The sequence below is a fragment of the Esox lucius genome, chromosome 24 (assembly GCF_011004845.1).
Source record: "Esox lucius isolate fEsoLuc1 chromosome 24, fEsoLuc1.pri, whole genome shotgun sequence".
Classification (NCBI taxonomy): Eukaryota; Metazoa; Chordata; class Actinopteri; order Esociformes; family Esocidae; genus Esox; species Esox lucius.
Window position 1 is genome coordinate 29,534,931 of NC_047592.1, and position 23,410 is coordinate 29,558,340.

The 23,410-nt window shown below is 38.3% G+C and overlaps 1 protein-coding gene across 2 annotated transcripts in view; it reads right to left on the minus strand.

Moving 5' to 3' along the window:
- The window catches only part of etnppl (ethanolamine-phosphate phospho-lyase), an 83,177-nt gene that overhangs the window by 54,209 nt on the left and 5,558 nt on the right, over positions 1-23,410 (minus strand). For both annotated transcript variants that reach the window (XM_029117588.2, XM_029117589.2), the window contains exons 4-6: positions 3,810-3,884; positions 3,243-3,336; positions 2,153-2,269 (exon numbers count right to left, since the gene is read on the minus strand). In XM_029117588.2, coding sequence (XP_028973421.2) covers positions 2,153-2,269; positions 3,243-3,336; positions 3,810-3,884 — 286 coding nt within the window. The remainder of the gene's footprint in view (positions 1-2,152; positions 2,270-3,242; positions 3,337-3,809; positions 3,885-23,410) is intronic.

A 23,410-nucleotide genomic window follows, 5' to 3' on the forward strand; every position in this document is an offset into this window, starting at 1 on the left:
GTCTTGTCTGGCTCGGGTGGTCCACTTCGCATCCGATGCATGCTTTGTGTAGAATAGCCCCAACAACGTTTTCCAGAATTGTTGCTTTGATGATCTTTAAAATTTTTGGTGCAAGTTGTTTGGCCATTTTGTGATAACTCTTGTTAGCATTTGAAAGGTATGACAGGTTAAGAGGACCTAGTTGATCACCAACCCTGTCAATCCAATGGTAGTTTCTTCTTGGGTATGCCGGTGGAATCGAGCTGTCTGGGTCAGGGGTTCCGTAGAAGGCTTCAGCGTTGTCATCCCAGGCATCACACAGCCAGTCTTCAGCCTTGGGTTCTTCAATCACCGCTTGGTTGTAATCTTGAGACATGTTTCGTAAATTCTTCCGACTGCTTGAATGCCACCGGCGGTCTGTCGGTTTTTATGCTGTGCTGATGAAGGTGTTGGCTTAAGGCGGGGCTTCGGGGTCTTAGGTCAGTCGATCAGTCCGCAGTCACAAACTAACACGCTGATATTTTACGGAAATAACTCCAATCTGACAGAGTCATACTCTTTCAGCCCCTCGACAACTTTAAACAGTACATCTACTGTATTATGTGGGCCTTGTTTTGGCCCCAAATAAAACACTTTTCGAAAGGTGACCCATAAACTGGCATTAAAAACCATTTGATCGGTCACACCAGCCTTAAACACTTGGCCTTCGGGTAATTCATAAAATGCAACCTCCGGTAGCTCTGGGTTGAAGATGTATCCCCCGATCCGACCATCGTCCAATTTCCACTCCTGTGTCAACATGTCCTGGTGTAGTTGATGGATTCGGGTTAAACTCTGCATCGGTTTCTTCAGGGCTGTCATGTTGATTGCATCTCTGCGGTCCATTTGCAATTTCTTACCAAATCGCTGAGCTGCGTTTAAGCTGTTAGCTTTCACCGGTGTTTCACCCAAAACATTGATAGCAGCACAATCCTCCATGTTTTGACCATCACCGATGTCTGCGTGGTTTAAATACACATACCACGCCAGTCAACCCATAAAACATGAAAGGTTAACAACCACCGTTTGTATGCCAGCTGTTGCACCACTTGTCAGAAGATAAAACACCGGGGTTTTATATTTGTCGAACACCATTTGCTGTACACCAAACACCTTACCGCTGACACAACACTTATTTACTGCCTGGGAATTTAACACTCCGGAACCCTAAGCCCCATTTGTTAATTAACATTCCGGAACCCTAAGCCCCATTTGTTAATCATCAAACATAACCCACCTGTTATAACACTAGTCTGGTTTGCTCATCAGGCGTTGTAAAACATCAAACACTGACACATCAATGTAATCATAAATCACAAAGTCACCGGACATGCATACGTCACTCCTGAAGTCCCACCCTAACATACGTCATACCGGAAGTCCCACCCTAACATACGTCATACAGGAAGTCCCACCCTAACATAAGTCACACAGGAAGTCCCACCCTAACATACGTCATACCGGAAGTCCCACCCTACAAACCGGATGTCCCGCCCACCTGTCATATCAATATGGAAGTCCTGCCCCCCATAAATCACCATTCTGACACATTATACCCTACACTAACTACTAAAAAAGCATCTGGAATTTTACAGAAAGCATGAGAGTGGATACAGATCAGAAGAGAACATTATAATATATATATATACACTATGATATAGCTTTAGGGCCAAAGTTTAAAGCACCTTAAGGGCGCAAACCTAACACTGCCCAAACCTTAACACACACCATCCATAATATAGTGAACTATGGTGGTGACAGCATCATGCTGTGAGGATGCTTCTCATCAGCAGGAACTGGGCATCTTGTTAGTATTTTAGGAAAAATAGATGGAGAAAAAGGAACAGGGGAAAAACACATTGAAAAAATGCTTCCTCAAAAATGGGTAAAAGAAACTTAAATTAGGGAAATAAATGCATGAATTAAGCAATAGTTTGACAACGCAATAATAAAATGTTGCTTGTGATATGTGATGTGCTTTCAGAAATGTCCTCATTTTCAGAATTATAGAAACCAGGTAACAACGGAGCAACGGAGCGACTACCGGTAATTGAGATATTTCCAATGTGTGTGCCAACATTAGATGCTCTAGGTTAGTTTGATGCATATCATGAGAATATGTTTTATTTTGTACCTTGTGGCCATTTTCATGGGCTTTGTGAATAAGATTTTTGACATCATCTGCATATGCTGTAGCAGGATCTGGGTGGTCTTTCTTATAGATGCCTCTGTAGACATCAGGGCTCAGAGCCTACAGGAATCAAGGTAAATAATGCAAATTTAACAAATGTAAAATAGTACCTGAGAAATTATTCTAAGAGGTAAAGAACCTAGGCAGCAAAATAGAGCCTATTCAAACATTACCTTGGACCCAGGTATGTTTGTGTTACGATGTCAACCATTCAACAAGCAATCTTCAACTGTTAGTCATTAACTAAAATTCATTTACATGAAGTTGAACATAGAAATACTACCATTCAAAAGTTTTGGGTCAGTTCTTGTTTTTGAAAGAAAAGCAAATTTTTGTCCATTAAAATAACATCAGAAATACAGTGTAGACATTGTTAATGTTTAAAATTATTATTGTAGCTGCAAACGGCTCATTTTGAATAGAATATCTACATAGGCGTACACGCCCATTATCACCAACCATTAAATACAGTGTTCCAATGGCTCGTTGGGTTAGCTAGTCCAGGTTAATCATTTGAAAAGGCTAACTAATCATTACAAACTGATCACTAACTGATCATTACCCTAAAATTACAGTACCTTTTTTGCATGATTTGCTCTGTAGTCCAGCACATTGGATTTAGAAAGATAATATGATTATGGAATCCTTTTATCATTTTAATCCAATGTGCTGGAATTCAAACTGAAGAAAAATAAAATAAATGTAAGTACTTTTACTGTTCAGTATCTTATCAGAAAAATGTGACATGTGGGAGATATTGTCTATTACTTAACTATTCCTTTTTCACTCTGATAATACACTGTCCAATAGAGCAGTGTTGGTCCTCGAGACCCAAAGGGGTGGATGTTTTTGTTTTTGCCCTAGCACTCACACACTTGATTGATGTAATCAACCTATCTGTGTGAGAGCTAGGGCAAAAACAAAAATGTGCACCCCTTTGGGTCCTGAGAACCAGGATTGGGAAACACTGCAATAGAGCTTGTTGAGTCATGGGATTGTCATTCTGCAGTGACAGATAAACAGGGGCACTCACCACATGAACAGATTTGCTCTGCTCTGCATTACTCAGCTGGTGAAATTTATAGGGGCTGATGTTGATTAGTGATGATACATGGCCATGATATGCACTGGAAACAGAGGAACAAAGAAAAGAGAAAACAGTGAAGATGACAGATTCATTATAAGATTAAATTTAGATGGAACTGTTGGCAGACAAACTGTATGTGTCTTGGCCAATACAGCAAGACTGAACACTGCTTGTCCAATCAGCATCCAGGATCAAAAAATCAATTTAAAATCTGTACTTTCTTACACATGTATTCACGTTTTACTCACACTCAAACCCATTTAAGCAGAATAATCATCATTTGGAACAGATGGCATATTATCAAACACAGAGAGAAATATGGGTAAATATGTAAACTGTTCATATGTTACTATCAGACAGATGATTTAAACTGAAGTTAAAGATCGTTATATTATGATCATATTCTGCTTATTAATATTAATTTCAAGTTCTTCCTTTAATTCTTTATTTATCAGAGAATATGTGCATATTTTGTATTTGTTTCAACACCAAACGCTTAAGTGGATGACTTACTTTTCCAACGTTATGATATCTTTGTGGCCGGTGTACTGCCAGGCAAGTCTCAGGGCCAGGTCATTGGCTTCGGAGCTAAAGTTCAAAGAACAAAGCTCACTTCTGTTACATAGTCACCACAGAATACACAGGTTTGACCCTGGATATTACAGTTAGCACAATGAGTTGCACAACAGCCCTACATAAATGAATAAAACTGCCTTCTATTGTTGCAAAGGTTAGCTAAACAATACCGTTGGCACATTTTATTAGTAACTGTGATATGAAAACACATTACACTAACCATTTATAAATATGCTACCATTCAAAAGTTTGGTGTCACTGTCCTTGTTTTAATAATAACATCAAATTGATCAGAAACACGGTGTAGGCACTGTTAATGGAAAACGGCTGATTTCCATTGGAATATTTACAACTCCTGGATTCTGGCCTTCTAGACAGAGTTCTTCCTCTGTCCAGTGTCTGTGTTCTTTGCCCATCTTAATCTTTTCTTTTGATTGACCAGTCAGACATACAGCATTTTCTTTGCAACTGTGCTTAGAAAGTCTTATGGACTGTAGAAAGTCCCCTCTTCATTATTTAACAAAGCTGCTAGTTGAGGACCTGTTAGGCGTCTGTTACTCAAACTAGACATTCTAATGTGTTTGTCCTCTTGCTCAGTTGTGTACCAGTGCCTCCCAGTCCTTTTTCTATTCTGGTTAGAGCCAGTTTGCACTATAGGAGTAGCACACATCGCTGTATGAGATCTTCAGTATCTTGTTTCTCGCATAGCCTTCATTTCTCGCATAGCCTTCATTTCTCATTGTTTCTGACCATTTTGAGCCTGTAATTGAACCCACAAATGCTGATGCTGAAGATACTGAACTAGTCTAAAGAAGCCCGTTTTCAGTAGTGCAAACATAATCGCAAAAGGGTTTCAAATTATTAAAATGATAAACTTGGAATAGCAATCAAAAGTGCCATTGGAACACAGGAGTGATGGTTGCTAATAATGGGCCACTGTACACATACAGTTTATAGATTTTCCTTTGAAAATCTGTAGTTTCATGCTACAATAGTCCTTTTAAACACTGTATTTCTGATAAATTCTGACAAATCATTTTTTATCAAAAACAAGGACCCCAACCTTTGAATGGTAGCATATATATATTTAATGTAATATAAATTGTAATTTAACCTTAAGTTTATATTGTGGTTTTGTTATAAAAATGAAAGTTAAATCATGACATAATCATTGAAATTGTCATCTGAACATTTTGCTGGGCTTAACCTCTTTACAGAAATAGCATCACCATTTTCAATCTTGAAAACAAACTTAATATCATGTCTGTAAGACCTATGCTATGTTGCGATTACATATATGTATGAGACAGTGGTGTTCCAGCAGTGGTTCTGACAGTGGGGTTCCAGCAGCGGTTCTCTGACTTGTGCCTTTTTACAGTTCTGTTTTAGGTCAAAACCTGTATGTGCAAGTTTAACAAGAAACAAAATAACCTTACTCTTTACTAGGGATGAGCTCAGATTAAATATTACTCAACTGGATATTAATCCAAGCATAGTTTTGCCACTGTGTAAAAATAGCATGGTTTTACCTGAAAATAGACAGGTCAAAGGTAGGTGGTGCCCAGACCAGTGCTGTGAGGCTTCCTAAACTGCATATGTGCATTAAAAAGCATGGGTGGGACATTTTACTTTAACCTTGAACAGACAATTGCCAGTGATATACAAATCATATATTTTTTACTCCATACTTTTTATTTAGCTGAGCTGTTGACATTTGTTAATACAAATGCAATATTAACCACTGACTTAAAGACTTGTTTCAAAGGAAATGTATTTTGAGGTAACATCAATGTCAAGATTCTGTATGCAGGCATAGACAGAGTGATGGTTGAACTCCATTCTTTTAATTCTGCTTAAAAGAAACCAAAGCAACAACCAAATGACTCTGACCATAAACAATAACCCAGGTGTGGCAAAAGGCTAAATTTAAAGAGGGTCCCTAATTGGAGGCAATGATGTACAGCTGCCTCCAACTGGGGAAAGAAATTAAAAAAACACACAACAACTGTGTATAGATGCCTAGATGCATCTATGTCTGCCAGGTCCTGACTACACCCCTCAGCCCAGCGCAGAGATGGCTAGGGGCACAGGCAGGACCTGACAGCCAAGCTTCCTAATGTGTACTTTATCCAAATCTTGCTTATAATCGGATAGCGGCAAACTTTTGACAGATGTAGACAATTAAAAGACACATTGAGATCTGATTGTTTCTGGATAACTTAGAAATATAGACAGATCTGAACAGTGAATCCATTATCCAATTCTTTAAAATAATTATTGTATGGCACTACTCACTTATAGCATAAATATACTTAAAAAGGACACCTGTCAAATAGTTAAAATGAATGGAAAAAACTGAAAATGTTTAATAAGAATGTTAGTGTTTAGCAAAACAGGCCAGAAAAAAATATCAGTTTGTATGTTCCTGTATACCTGTAAGAACACAACGCAGGCAGTTGGTGTGGTTCTAAGTGTGGATCGCATAGTTTTAATCGCAGGAACAGGCAAAACTTGTGTTCAGAAACAGGCAAGGTCGATAACAGAGTTTGTAGGAAAAAAACTGGCTAGAAAACCTGCGGAAAAGTATGCAAAAGAGCTATTAAAATAATTCACAGAGTAAAAGGCTTAGTAAAGTCGTAGCATACAAACAATAACCCATAATGAAACTGACAAAACAAAGTGAATAAATAGGGTGCCAACAAGTCTCAGGTGTTAAAAATAAAACAGGACAAGCCACATTAAAAAACAAAAGAGAAAACGCAAACAGAACAGGCTATGTTCAAGAACAAGAGCAAAAACAAAATGAAACAAAAAAGAACCTCAAAATACCAATGACAACACTTGCTGCACTTTGAGAATCTCATTCAAGTGCACATTTTAAACCAACACAACAAGACAGACTGCAGTATCACATGTTTGTGCAGGTTCCATGGACATCACTGTGGTATTGCCATGATGTTCGTGACTGCTAGGTTCTGTTTTTGTTCTGTTTGGGTTATGCCTTTCTTCTTGAATATAGCCTGTTCTGTTCGGTTTCTTTTTCCTTTGTTCTTGTACGCAGCCAGTCCTTGTCATTATTGCTTTCACCTGTTTCTTGTTTGCCCCCTTGTCATATCCCTATTTAGGCTAATTAGATCTTTGAAAATATGGGCTTTTTGAATACAAGTATAATTTCACCTGTGTATTAAGTAGAATGGGTTCATAATCATGCAGTTAAAGCAGGTGCGGTCATTGGGGAGCTATAGAAGATACATTTTTCTGCACAATTGTGCTCAAAAGTTTGCATACTCTTAGAGAATTGATAATATATATAAAATTTGTAAAGAAAACATGAGTGTGCAGGGAAAACACGTCTTTATTAAGGGGCCAAGCAACAAAGTTGCTGGAACCCTCTTATGTTTGTACGTTTTATTATTAGGGTTTCAGCAGTTCACTATAGGAAAGAATAAACATAGATGTTGTATTGTTTGCAACTATGGATATATATCCAAAAAATTGCCGTCTGGCTAGTAGTAGCTTCAGTGCTGAGACCTGCTAAATGCTGCTTACAGCTTTAATTATTATTATTATTAATCCAGCAAAAAAGGGTGTTTCTTGCAAATTCCCATTAGATAAAATGGCTAAAAGGTGCCCAAATGTTTTACGGTAGTAAAGGGCTAAGGGCCGCAACTTCTGGTGCAGTGGCATGCATGTCGGCCTCATGGTGACACTGTCACAAGCCTCCAAAGTCTCACTTTTTGGAAGCTCACCACACCCACTACTTGTGACCTAGAGTCTTGAAAATTGGTACATAGATGTACCTCCTCATGATGAGCATTTTTGCCATTGGGAACCATAGAGTCCGCCATGATGGATTTTCTGCCATTTTAGATTTTTTTTTTTAACACTAAAAAGTTATGCCATCTATGGATGATGATCTTCAAAAGTTATATATATCAGGCCAGTATCTTAAAAAACATTGCTGACATTGACAGATGAACATGTGCAGGGGCATGGTTTTACACATATATAGACAAATCTCCTACAATGATAATGAAATAATAATTCTACATGGTGCTTATGTTAACAAAGATGATACGACAATAATGACTGCAAAGATTTTTTTATCAACCACACGGTTGAGGTTTCTCACATTTGCAAGCTCATCCTGCTCATCATGTTTAAAAGAACATATTTTTATAGGTCCATCTCCTCCCAAGAAACATATTTGCAATTGGAACCCATTAAGTCAGGTGTAAAGGTTTTTCTGCAATTCTGAATTAGTGAAAAACGCTTGAAATGCTACTTTTATTGCATGAAATGACAGATCTAAACCTTTTCACAAGTATGTTTAAAAATATCACAGAAGGCCCATCAGCTTGATTTCAGATACTCTTATCTGACCATAAAATCCTGAATTTTTCTTTTTCCTCAAACATACCACACAATACTGTGAAATGACTCATCTCCATCCGCAACATAAAAGCTGTCAACCCTATTAGATTCTGTCCAAGTTTGATCCATGAACAAAATAAATGCAACCGGAAATCAGGGGAGAGCCATCTTTATTCAGCATGAGTCTATGATGTTGACCTTCCATTTCTCATTTCAATCTCTCTCCAGTGATTACAAAGTGGACACAGTATTTATGTCCCAGCACATCCCCTCCAATATCTGGCTGTCTTCCAATCACATACGTGTATTCTACATCCTAACCTTACATGGCCTAATAGTGTCCCCTCTTAAGTTTCTTGGCTCCACAGCTTATCAGGTTGTGTGAGGCCCCTCAGTAGTAGATACCAACTGCTTGTGATACGGTACCTCATATAGCACAAGATAACGAACCCCTCCTCTAACAAGAGAATAGAACTAAAATACATGCATATCATCAGGTAAAGACAGGTTTCCTCACAATGGTATATGCCAACCTACGGTCCATGGGTCTATTCATAGAGTCTATGACAGACAGATGGAAAACTCCTATTAGGAGGTATGGACAGGATGTGTGGAAACCATCAGAAATGGGGCATCACATTTCCTACCTAGTGTCCTTCGTGCAGAGATTATTAATACTCTCATACATTGTGTAATTCAGCTACTTTTCATGCCCAATATCTATCAACCCCCAGACACTCTTGGATGCAATCTGTTCTGCCCTTCCCCTGGACCTTGCATGCCTGAAGACCTCAACAACCAGTTCAATATTAATCTGTGGCCCTCAACTCCTTGGCCCCATTTCAAACAAAAAATTTCACCTTCAGATCCTCTTCACCCTGGTTTACATCTTAGCTCTGTCCCATGAAGCAGGAGGGCCGCCGGCTAGAACTTCGAACCAGAACTGGCCTAACTGTTCATGCTGATGCCTATAAGCTTCACCTCTCCTTGTACAGAGATGCTCTTCATGCTGCCAGAACCTCTTTCATCTCCGACACCATCAAAACATCCAACACAAACTTGCGGACTTTGTGCTCCACTATCAACAAACCCCTCCTACAACGCAGTGAGCACTCCACACCATCCACTGTGCTTGCAAACTCTTTTCTTCAGTTCTTTAGTGACAAGATTACTCACATTAATGCTTCCTTGGCTAGCCTATCTCCCCCAGTTCTTTTTTCCACTGTCAACCACCTACCCACTCCTGTTTTGCAAACCCTCCTGAGCACCTTCACCACAGTCGACTCACCATTTATCACAAAACATATTGTATCTTTAAAAACAACTACCTGTTCCCTGGATCCCCTTCCTGACACTCTCATTTAGGACTGCCTTCCTGCTCTCTGTCCATACATCACTGAAATACTCAATCTTTCTCTCTACCATGGCATTGTCCCCTCCAGCTTTAAACATGCTATTGTCACACCCATCCTATAAATTTATTTGGAAAATAATAAGAGTATAAAAGGGTCATGTAAAACAATAATTTTCTTAAATATATGAGAATTATGGTATTACAGAGGGGATAAATATTGTTGTGTGAAGGCAGAAAAGTACAGAGTGCATAAACATTTCTGAAATACAACATTTGGAATGTCTGAAAAGGGAATCAAACCAGGGTCAGAATATTGAAGAACAGGGATGTTCCCACTACACCACATTTACATTTGATTCCAGCCATTACAATTTTGCTGAAATAAAGTGGGCAACAGAACATTTGTTGTAAATGGCTAGCTAATAGCTATACAGCCTACTTATAACGAAAACAATGGCTCCAGTAATTCCATGGCTGGTTTGTTTCTTTTTAAGACAATAACAGTATAAAAGGGTCACGTAATACAATTATTCTCTTAAATATATGAGAATCATGGTATTAAAGAGGGGATATACAGCTCCGGAAAAAATTAAGAGACCACTGGAAAATTATCAGTTTCTCTGTAATAGAATATGGGCATGAGAAATGTAACACAATGCATATGTGCTGACTAACTCTGAACAAAGGACAATGCTAACAGCACAGTGCTGATTCAAAACAGCTGAACTACGGTGCTGTAAAAAGTAACCTACCCAACCCTGACTGTAATAAGTCTCATTCTGCATGAATAGTATGGGTAGGTACTGAAATTATTACTACTACGCTGTACATTTGCTGGGTGTCAGTATATCCTCTTGTCTCTATCCTGAACAAATCCTCTTCTGCCACTGGTCATTTTAATAGTTAATAGTGAAAATAGTGAATGACATTGATACTGTTAAACGTTTCTTACTAAGTTCACCTCTATCACAAATAGCGTCTATGTTTGGTGTTTGCCACTGGCCGTTTTAACAGCGTTGGAGTTAACTAGCTGGCAACAAGCAAAATTTACGTTTTTTATCAAAATGTTTTAAGAATGTGCATTTATGTTATTATGTTACTAAAACGAAATCTAGCTAATTGTCTAAAACACCATTCCCAACAGTATCAAAATCATGCCAATGCTCCGTAGTAGTAATAATTTCAGTACCTACCCATACTATTCATGCAGAATGAGACTTATTACAGTCAGGGTTGGGTAGGTTACTTTTTAAATGTAATCTGTTACAGTTACAAATTACAAATTAAAATGACTTTTAGATTACTTTCATATTAAGAGGCATTAGAAAAGAAATAGGAATAGCCTATAACCAATTGAACACCTTTTGCGGGACCAATCAATGTTGCACTTTACATAGCTGGCCAAAAACTGAATTTTCATTTTACATTATGGGTTATGTACAGTGCCTTTGGTAAGGGTTTCTAAACTATTGCATTCTACTTCAATACGATTGGGCTACATCTCAACATAACATGGAATGTCAGATATTCAGTCATTCCAATTAATCCAATAACCCTCAATCTTCCCGAATCTGACTTTTTATCTGAACATAAGCCAAAATATAAGGATGCGTTAGCCTAGTCTGTTATTTTTGTTTGATTCATGTTTTTAATAGCTCTCAAAACATTGTATAAAAATAAATGTACATTTCTCGAAAAGGGTATTGAAATTGTTGTATATAACAAGAAACCAGGCAAGCCTAGTTCAGCTGGCCCGCAATAAAAAGGTTTGCCATCTTGAGGGTCGCCCACATGAAAGGGTGTGTCGTTTACCACTACACCAAGGAGCTGTACATTTGCTGGGTGTCAGTATATCCTCTTGTCTCTATCCTGAACAAATCCTCTTCTGCCACTGGTCATTTTAATAGTTAATAGTGAAAATAGTGAATGACATTGATACTGTTAAACGTTTCTTACTAAGTTCACCTCTATCACAAATAGCGTCTATGTTTGGTGTTTGCCACTGGCCGTTTTAACAGCGTATTAACCAGTAATAAGCTTTATCGATATCTACTAACTTACTGAAATAGTCATAAGAATTGAGCAATTGCTAGCGAGTCTGCCAAAGCTATTTCATTTAATGTCATAAAAACTATTTTTTTCTTTCATGGCAAAACAACATACTTTTTTCTTTCATTCGTGAATGACATTTATACAATAACTATCAATAAAGACAACGATAACTCACTTTTTTATCAAGTGAAAAGACGAGAGAATTGTGGAATCTACCAGAAATAATTAATAAATGTTCAATCATTAATAAATGATCTCAATAGATTCGAACTTAAGTCTTCCTCAGGAATGGCACCGTCTTTACCCACTACGCTACGGCATTACACGTTTCAGTCATCCCTAGACTCCATTGAGGATTGAGTTATACTGACTAATGTTTCTTATTAAGTTTACCTCCACCATAGCGTACTGCTTTTGCCACTGGCCGTTTTAACATCTTATTAGCCTGTATCTACTTACTAGTATCTACTAACTTCCTAGGAATAATCATAAGAATTTAGCAATTTCAAGCGAGACTGAAGATGAACGTTTCCTTGCCCGAAACAGTTGCAATATAACCTTATGAAGTTTCAGTCAAGGCTTACTATAACGTAACTACTCTATGTTAAGCCTGCTAATGTGTTTGTCTATCCTGACCCAAAATGCATACACGGATGCGTACTTTGAAAATCCACCAGAAACAGTCGCAATATAACCGTCAACTGTTTTATTTCAGGCTAACTATAATATAGATACTAACGGTTTTAGCCATCAAAGTTTTCGTCTATACCATAGGTCTTCAACCCCCTCCTGGGGGCCCCCCAGCCATTCCATCTATTTGATGTATCCCAGAGCTAGCACACCTGAATCAACTTATTAACTAATTAACAAGCCCTACCCTGTTGAATCAGGTGAGCTAGTTCAGGGCTAAAACTAAAGTGTGAGATGGCTGGGGGTTCCCTAGGAGAGGGTTCAAGACATATGCGATGGATTTAAAAAAAACGCTAATAAAAGAAATAAACTGATTATACACCTGCACTCTTTGCTTAAATTCACTGTCTTCAGCTGCCAATGATAACCACGGAACACCATTTTCTGAGATGCAAAGCAATGTATGGATGGATTTGAGGTTGCTGCATCAAATGCAAATCATCATCCTAGTACTTCCCTACACACCTTTTCTCCTTAAATATCATGATAAATTCCATTTAATGTTTCACCATGTTACAGCTATCTAACAAATAATTGCCTAATCTTCCAAACAACTCCTGTCTGCATGTTTCAGTGCAACTCTTCCTGGTTGTGTTGTTCGGTGCATTTGACAAAGACCTTGAAACTTGAAAAATATATAACGAGGTAGGCCGATCACCTATCATTGTTCTGAGAAAGATGCGTTGAGTAGATAACTAAATCACATTTTATACGGGTCGGCTAATATTATCGTAGATATACTCTGTTTTTACAAGCCATCCAACCAACCAAAACCAGAGAAAATTTAACTAGCGCTTCATCAGTCCCTAATTTATGTTATGGGCACCCAACTTTGCGTGCAAGAGGATGAGGTGCACAGTTGTTATTTTGGTTTAAATAACAATGTTTTTAAAACATGAAATAAAAAAATATTTTGTGTACCAATTTTTTTTATATTGATGTAATCCAAAAGTAATCATACATTTTTTCAAAAGTATCTGTAATCCGATTACAATATTTTAGTTGGAAACGTAGCAGATTACAGTTCATTTTTTTGTACTTGTAATCTGTTACTCCCCAACACTGATTACAATACTTGCCTACTGTCATAGTGCGGTGAGCAGCAGCGCCACCGTGCCATATATTCTCAAGGTCCCATATCACACGAAAACATCCCGGACTGTCACAATCTTTCACACCAGGTCCCAATTGACATCATTTGTATGTGTTTAAATGTTTCCCCTCTGCTCCCCACATTGTGGATCATTGTTGCAGTGAGTGTTGTTGATGTCAATTGGGACCTGGTGTGAAAGATTGTGACAGTCCGGGATGTTTTCGTGTGATATGGGACCTTGAGAATATATGGCACGGTGGCGCTGCTGCTCACCGCACTATGACAGTAGAATGTTAGCTGTTAAGACGCGTTGTCGCGCACTTTATTTTCATTCAGTAGATTAGTTATCATTTTCCGTTCGTGTTTGGTTTGTTTGTTGTTTATTAAAACCCACGAATGCGATATATGCCTGCGCCTGGTTCCTTGCCAACACTACACCACAAGAACATCGTTACACCTACTTAAAGAATTGAGCATTGTCCGTTTTGTCCCTCCAGCCTCTACCTCTTCCAGTTTCTTTTCAGACGTGGGAGGTTTCCAAAACTACCCAGTTGCAGAGGTGTTGCTAGGATCACAATACATTCAGGGCATAACCACCCCCCGACAGAAAGTAAAGGGTTTTGAATGTACATGTAAATGTTGATTCAGCATTTCAGATATAGTAGCAATATTAAATAATTATTGTGGCAACAAAATGTTCTGAGAATAGATCAGAGAATTTTCTGATTATTTACATTTAAGTTATTCAGGATCAAAACCACTTGCTCTGTGTTTTCCTAAAGGTTGGTTTAAAGAAAGGATTGAATGTTTTACTAATAGGAAAACGAATAAAACATTTCTATTAAGGGCTTTATAATAACCTACACTTATATTCACAATATATACAGTTTATGGGTCAGGATTTTATTCCTATAACCTGTCTCTCTTTTGGTTCAGTCATTGTCTCATTCTCTGGCCCACTCTCTTCCAACTCCCTCAGCCTGCTGTTCCTACAGCACCTCTACCCTAGCTTCAGTCACTGGCTCAATACTTTACAATCCATTTTCCAAAACAAAATACATACTTGAACAGTATAAAGCAGTTACATAGGGCTATTCAAATGAATGTGATATTATTACTTTCTACTTAACATTTTATTAAAATGTTTTGTCAGTGTAATGTTTAAGTTTGTCACCTCGCTAACGTAGTTTCCATTTGTGGCCTCTAACTCCGAAAGGTGAAGAATTATGACATGTTGCCTTTTTCCATGGTTTTACGGGCAAAATATGAACCTATTATCTAGCTACCCCAGATAGCAGCTGACTCCGTGGCGGTTCCGGCATTGTTATGGCTGTTCCTACAGCACCTCTACCCTAGCTTCAGTCACTGGCTCAATACTTTACAATCCATTTTCCAAAACAAAATACATACTTGAACAGTATAAAGCAGTTACATAGGGCTATTCAAATGAATGTGATATTATTACTTTCTACTTAACATTTTATTAAAATGTTTTGTCAGTGTAATGTTTAAGTTTGTCACCTCGCTAACGTAGTTTCCATTTGTGGCCTCTAACTCCAAAAGGTGAAGAATTATGACATGTTGCCTTTTTCCATGGTTTTACGGGCAAAATATGAACCTATTATCTAGCTACCCCAGATAGCAGCTGACTCCGTGGCGGTTCCGGCATTGTTATGGCTGTTCCTACAGCACCTCTACCCTAGCTTCAGTCACTGGCTCAATACTTTACAATCCATTTTCCAAAACAAAATACATACTTGAACAGTATAAAGCAGTTACATAGGGCTATTCAAATGAATGTGATATTATTACTTTCTACTTAACATTTTATTAAAATGTTTTGTCAGTGTAATGTTTAAGTTTGTCACCTCGCTAACGTAGTTTCCATTTGTGGCCTCTAACTCCGAAAGGTGAAGAATTATGACATGTTGTCTTTTTCCATGGTTTTACGGGCAAAATATGAACCTATTATCTAGCTACCCCAGATAGCAGCCTACTCCGTGGCGGTTCCGGCATTGTTATGGCAAATCCTCATAGCAGTCACACTCACTTAGCGTCCCCGCACCAGATCCAAAACAAGTTTTAAGCGATGGCTAGTTCGAAGGATTTGAGGGTTGGAACAAGTTGGAGTGAGAGGCGGTTCTTTGTGGAGCTCGTCATAACTGTATACTCAATTTGAAGTTGTTGAATGCCCATCTTAAATTGCTAAAATGAATACACAAAAGATGATTGAGCCTGCTAAACTAAAACTAGACCCCAAAGGCCATAAAACTTCACTTAACATCAAAAGGACTGAAGGAGGTAGTGAAATGCAACATGACTATGCAATGGATGTAACTCTGCTAAACAAGCAGGAATGTGCTAGTGACCCATCGACTCCAAAACTGGAAAAGAGAGTGGATGATCAGCTGACCGAGTTAAGTGAGCGTATGTTTGCTGAAGTACCACCATGATTGCTAATTTAGTGAAGGCAGTCCAGTTTAACGTGGAAGAGTTGAAAGACTAAACACTGAGAATAAGAATGTGTGGAACAGGATTGATGAAGGCACCTTTAAACAGGTGGCCACAAAGGGATATCCACATTTTGGGAGAGTTTTATTATCCAAAACGGACAGTCTGTCCAAGCTTATTTATAAAATGGAGAAACAAATGTCATTACATTAGATAGAACGACATTGTATAAAATTATGAATAGGGCAGTATTAATGCAATAGATTTTGATATCATGAATGGAGACTTAAAATTGTTGCAATCTTTTCTTATGAATAGGGGCTCTTTTTAGTTTACGGTTCCCGAAGCGGTTTTTCAACAAATGGGTCGAATATACTTTTTAATTCACTGTGATTTTGAATATAGCTTGCTACCAACAAAACTTTCTGCTTTCCATCAGCAAGTCCTTCTCTATTGGAAATTACTATACAAGCATAATTTCACGCTGCACATTACACCGGTGTGGAACAATAGATACATGTTGCTTAGGGGAAAATCTGTGTATATAGAGGAATAGTGGTCTAAAGGGATTTGGGCGGTTGCTCATTTTATGGATGACGTGAATTTGCTACAGCAGGAGGAGTTTTGTGGAAAATTCAAAGTTCAATGTTCTGTTTGCATATATGATATTGGGATCATTGTGATCAATGATTAGGGAAGACATTCTGCACTCAAAGGTCACCCCTATACTACGACAGCTTCTCATTGATGGGGTTGACTTTAAGGACAATAAATGCAACAACAAAGTAGTAAGAAATATGCTCCTTAAAGAATATTATCCTGACTCACTGAAAATAAATTATATTCGCAGGGAATTTGTAGTGGAAGAAATTAAGAGAGTAAGAACAAGATACCTTTCATTTCCGCTGCCCCCTAAAGTAAAAGAGGTCTGTGTCAAGATTTTCAATGGAATTTACCCAACAAACAAATTCTTAAAATTACAAATTTGTTTTGAAGTAAATGCTTATGCATTTTGTGACAAGGAAGTGGAAAGTTTAGAAAATATGTTATTTTATTGTGATACGGTGCAGTCTTTCTGGAATAATATGTGGACCTGGCTACAATCCAAAGATACTGAGTTGTCACCCTTGACAGTGAAGACGATAAAATGTAGTGTTTTTGTGAAGGACAAGAATTTGGACTTGGTTCTCAATGTCGTGGTTTTATTGGGTAAATTCTTTATACATAGATCCCTTAAAAAATGAGTTGAAATTGTTAAGTAAATCCCTGAATCTGATCAAAGACAAGAAAGCATTATTGTCTTTGCTAGATAACTTTAAATTAATTTGAGATGGACCTTGTATTATACTTATAAATGTTTTTCTTTTTTTCATGGTTATTACACTGAACAAAATTATAAATGCAACACTTTTGTTTTTGCCCCCATTTATCATGAACTGAACTCAAAGATCTAAGACTTTCTCAATGCACACAAAAGGCCTATTACTTTCAAATATTGTTCACAAATCTGTCTAAATCTGTGTTAGTAAGCACTTCTCCTTTGCCAAGATAATCCATCCACCACACAGATGTGGCATATCAAGATGCTGATTAGATGATTATTGCACAGGTGTGCCTTAGGCTGGCCACAATAAAAGGCCACCCTAAAATGTGCAGTTCCAACACACAGCGCAATGCCACAGATGTCACAAGTTTTGAAGGAGCGTGCAATTGGCATGTTGACTGCAGGAATGTCCACCAGAGCTGTTGCCTGTGAATTGAATTTTAATTTCTCTACCATAAGCCGTTTCAGAGAATTTGGCAGTACATCCAACCGACCTCACAACCGCAGACCACGTGTAACCCCACCAGCCCAGGACTTCTACATCCAGCATCTTCACCTCCAAGATTGTCTGAGACCAGCCACCCAGAGAGCTGCTGCAACAATCAGTTTGCATAACCAAAGAATATCTGCACAAACTGTCCGAAACCATCTCAGGGAAGCTCATCTGCATGCTCGTCGTCCTCATCGGGGTCTCAACCTGTCTGCAGTTCGTAGTCGTAACTGACTTGAGTGGGTATGCTCACATTCGATGGCATCTGGCACTTTGTTTTCTTCACGGATTAATCCCAGTTTTAACTGTACAGGGCTGATGGCAGACATGTATAGCGTTGTGTGGGTGAGCGGTTTGCTGATGTCAAATGTTGTGGATCGAGTGGCCCATGGTGGCGGTGGGGTTATGGTATGGGCAGGCGTGTGTTATGGACAACGAACACAGGTGCCTTTTATTGATGGCATTTTGAATGCACAGAGATACCGTGATGAGATCCTGAGGCCCATTGTTGTGCCATTCATCCACGACCATCACCTCATGTTTCAGCATGATAATGCACGGCCCCATGTTGCAAGGATCTGTACACAATTCCTGGAAGCTGAAAACATCCCAGTTCTTGCATAGCCAGCATACTCACTGGACATGTCACCCGTTGAGCATGTTTGGGATGCTCTGGATCAGCGTATAAGACAGGTCCTGCGTATGTTCCAGGTCCTGCCAAAATCCAGCAACTTTGCACAGCCATTGAAGAGGAGTGGACCAGCATTCCACAGGCCACAATCAACAACCTGAATCAACTCTATGCGAAGGAGATGAGTTGCACTGTGTGAGGCAAATACCAGATACTGACTGGTTTTCGACCCCCCCAATACAGTGAAACTGCACATTTTAGAGTGGCCTTTTATTGAGGCCAGCCTAAGGCAGACCTGTGCAATAATCATGCAGTCTAATCAGCATCTTGATATGCCACACCTGTGAGGTGGAGGGATAATCTCGGCAAAGGAAAATTGCTCACTAACACAGATTTAGACAGATTTGTGAACAATATTTGAGAGAAATAGGCCTTTTGTGTACCAAGAAAAAATCTTAGATCTTTGAGTTCATCTCAAGATAAATGGGGGCAAAAACAAAAGTGTTGCGTTTATAATTTTTTTGAGTGTATTTTCTGATTACTGTTTATCTTTGGTTTTATTTGGTTTTGCTGTAGTCCAAACTGAGGCAGTGGAGGTTTCTTTTTGAGATGTAAAATAATGTTAAAATGTCAGTTTTTTAACAATTCGAAGGAATTGGCCCAGATTTATGCAACGCCAAATGGGTCAGAATTCATGCACTCAGAACGCGATTGTTTAGCGCCTACGGCTGTTAAGCAAATGCCTGCGCCTGTTAAATAAGCGTGTGTGCCTGTTAGCAACACCTGTTAAACTAACGCATACATTTGCAACGATTAAGGTAACGCCTAAACTGTTATATAAATGCCTACACCTGTAGCCAACTCATGCTAAAGTAACAACTTCACCTGTTAGATTAACCCCTACGCCTGTTGGATTAATATGGAAGGCCAAGTGAGTCAAAAACATGACACATTACGGCGTCCCATGTCGTCCAATGAGATGCAAAATACACCGTTCCCCAGTAAACCGCCGTCCAAAACGCTGCAATGCTGCATTTGCAATGCCGTTGTTACTGTAAATAAGCGCCATAACTTACGCCGTTCAGTTTTATTGGGGGGTGGAGTCTGCCAAATAGACAGAGATGCTAGCTACTGATATGGATAACCAAGCTAGTGAACGCCTACCTAATGTCTGTTTCTCCATGCAATTTTACAAGGGTTTTAAGATGTCATGTAGGCGGCATAGTGACGATGTGTACATGTGAAGACATTGCTCATGGCGGTGTCAGTGATTAACATGTGTAACGTCTGAACGTTGCCGTGAGTGATTAACAATGTGCTACGTCGCCGTGAGTGATTAACAATGTGCAATGTCTGAACATCGCTGAGTGTCGCCAAAAGTAAAAGAATGTAGCAAAATAAATATTTTACATTTCAATCATGGTTTTAACAACATATTTGTAAAATACTAGTATAGTCAGTGAAAAGAATTGTCACACAAATAGTTTATGAAAACATAAGGAATTCTGCTCATATTAACAGGTATTCATATTTTTGATTAGTTAACTGTCTGAATAGCTAGTAATATAAAATGACAACACATGCCTAGGTCAAAATATCACTGAGATGAAAGCATACACTCTCCCTTAATGAAAATACTAAAGAGTAAATATTACAGAATACAATGAAATACAGTGATCACAGCATATTTACAGCATAAATCCAAAATCTAAATGTATGGCAGTTATCAGTCGGTGTATAGTTCACTTGTTCCACATGGTGGTATCAGGCAAACGTCCTACGGCACAAGCAGTAAGACAATTATAAAACATATTATCAAATAAAAAATAATACACCAGAAATTGTGGTATTACTATGGATAAAAATACACTGTTGTTAATATCCAACCTGCATTGCTGTTTATTAAAGATATATTTTTACTCATGGTTATTCGGAATATATGCTGCTAAAGGTGCATTTGTATATAAGTATGTACACCCCCAGAAAAGTAGTTTTTTGCTCAGATGTGTACAAATATTAACAGATCATACATTAACATTAATTTCTTTAGATAATACAGTTTTTATTCTTATCTGCACTGTTGCGGAGTACGGAAACTAAGCATTTCATGACAAATACAAACACTTTGAACTTGAACAGATAAAGGTAACTTAATTCAACAACTGACACTGAATTCCTTGAATGTATTATTTGCAAACTAATTTGAGTTCAGAAAGCATTTTGTTAATATTTGATCAATGGTGCATTTTGGAATGCTGTATTGAAAATGTGCAAAGATTCATTGAATCTCCTAAACAGATTTTCAAGTTGAGCACAATCTTACAGACTACTTGTTCTTGGCCAGATCAATAAACCTTTAGCAATTTAAAAGAAAGATGGGAAGGGAGAATTAATAAGAAGAGGAGCAACTGCTTATGATCCAAAGCATACCACCTCTTCTGTGGAGCATGGTGGAGGAAGTGTTATGGCACCTCTTATAGACTCTACTTCATTTTGTATTTTTGAAATCTGTGTACTCTGTCTGTAACTGTATGTTGTCTTGCACGTTTGCGCTTTGTCTTGGCCAGGTCGCCATTGCAAATGAGAATCTGTTCTCAATCGACCTACCTGGTTAAATAAAAGTTAAATAAAAAATACAAATAAACTGTTCTGTGAAGCATGGTGAAGGGAGTGTTATGGAACCTCTTTTGTGAAGTGTGGTGGAGGAAGTGTTATGGCATGGGCATGTATGGTTGACAGTAATGTGACTGTAGAAAAAAGCACCTGTCAATCACCTGACCTGCACGGATGTTTTTGCTGGAGACAGACCTGAAGGCAAAAGGCACCAAGAAGAAGCAGGAACTGTAGGAGGTTGTTTCCACATATGGGGAGGGGGATTATCCAGTGATATACTGTCAAACATGGCTGACTGGTGCCCCCAGGCCTTCATGGCCATGCAAACTCCCCCTTACTGACTATGAAAAGATATTTGGGACAGAAGTATTATATCAGGAACACTCTCGTCCAACTGGTAGTTGTTCTAGTGGAACGGTGGTAGGAAGAACCAATATTCTATTTCTTATTAGATGCACCTGTATACAATGCATAAAAGGACATGTAAATTACACCCGCCCAATAATGGCTGATCGTGGTCCACAGGGATGTCTGGGCTGTGGTGGATGGGTCATAAGTTGGAGTTCCAATACCTGGATTTACTGTCTTGATATTCTTCCAATATATAATGAACGTTCAAAAGTTCAAATTTATAATGATCTATGTAGGAGCTATAGAATGTTATTATATATATATAGTATGTTATTCTTAGAGAAATTACAGAATTTGAATGTTGATATAGCCCAACCTGCAGCATAGGAGATTCACTCACTGTGACGTTACATGAGAGCAAGTTGATGGTAGGTAGCTTATCTAGATCTTTATGGCAGACTCCACCCCTCACACGTGAAGACTTGCTCACCACGGTGTTACAGCGGTGTCACGGCGGTGTAGCGCCGGCGTTATAGACGTTGTTGCCGTGAGTGATTAACAATGTGCCACATCTGAACGTCGCCGTTAGTGTAGCAAAATAAAGATTTAACATTTCAAGCATGGGTTTAACAACATATTTTTAAATAATTATAAATAAAATAATTGTCACACAAATAGTTTATAACAACATGATATTAAAACATAAGGAATTCTTATCATATTAAAAAATATTCATATTTTTGCTTGGTTAACTGTCTGAAAACTGTCACAAAACTGTCCCAAACAGCTTCAAAATAGGCTCAATCATATATGCTCTGTTTGTGCCAGTGAAAGGTTTGTTTGTGCTGCTACAGTTTCCTACTGGATAGAGCACTGGCTTTTCTCTCTTTCCACTATAGCTCTGTCACTATCAGTAAGAAAGCAGTGGTAAGAAAGCAGTCGCAAAAACAAACCTTTATCGGCACAAAATAAGCACAAATGGTTGAGACTATTTTGAGTGAACTTTACCTATAAAATATAATTTAATATCTAAGAAATGATAGCAGCACAAACAAAAAATGTATGGCACAAACCACCACGAACGATTAAGCCTATTTTGCCGTAAATTTGCACAGGATTGGGGACCATTTTTTACACAGGTAAATACCTTTAATCGCTTCTTCTCCAGTTGTGCTGCTGTAATTCTTTAGATATAATTAAAAAAATATATTTTATAGATAATTCCGAGGTCACTCAATCCTCCAAATTCACCCATAAAATTATTGTTTGTTTGTGCTTCGTTTGTGCTGGTTTGTGCCGTTACAAGTTTCGTTTGGGCTGCTTCAATGTTTTAAATATTAGACATTTAATTATAGGGTATGGTGTCACTAGCCCCCCAATATCCTCCAAAATCGGTCAAAATAGTGTAATTTGTTATCACTGTTAAAAATGTCATTTGTGCTGCTTTGGTCTTTTATATATTAGACATTTAAATGTAGGTGATGTCACTCAGCCCCCCAACATGCACCAAATTGAGTCAAAATACTCTACTTTGTGCTTCATTTGTGCTGGTTTGGGCCGTTAAAAGTTTTGTTTTTGCTGCATCTGTGTTTTTAATATTAGAAGATTGATTAGAGTTGAAGACATCACCAGCCACCCAACTCCAAACTGACTCAAAATAGGCTCAACCCTTTGTGGTCCGTTTGTGCTGGTTTGTACTGTTCAAATTTTCTTTTTTGCTGCTATAATTTTTTTAGACATTAAAGTATATTTCACTGGTCATTCTGAGATCACTCAGTCCCCCAACACACTTCAAATTCACCCGAAATAGTCTTGTTTGTTTGTGCTTCGTTTGTGCGTTAAAGGTACAATTTGTGCCAGCCTCCCAACTGGCTCCAGATTGACTCAAAATAGGACAAAACCTAATAGGCTCAATCGTTTGTGCTGGTTTGTGCCGTTATAATTTCTGTGCTGTTTTCATCTTTTAGATATTAAATAATATTTTATAGTTAAAATTCACTCAAAATAGGCTCAAACATTTGTGCTCCTTTTGTGCCGATAAAGGTTTGTTTTTGCGACTGCTTTCTTACGGATAGTTACAGAGCTATAGTGGAAAGAGAGTAAAGCCACTGTGCT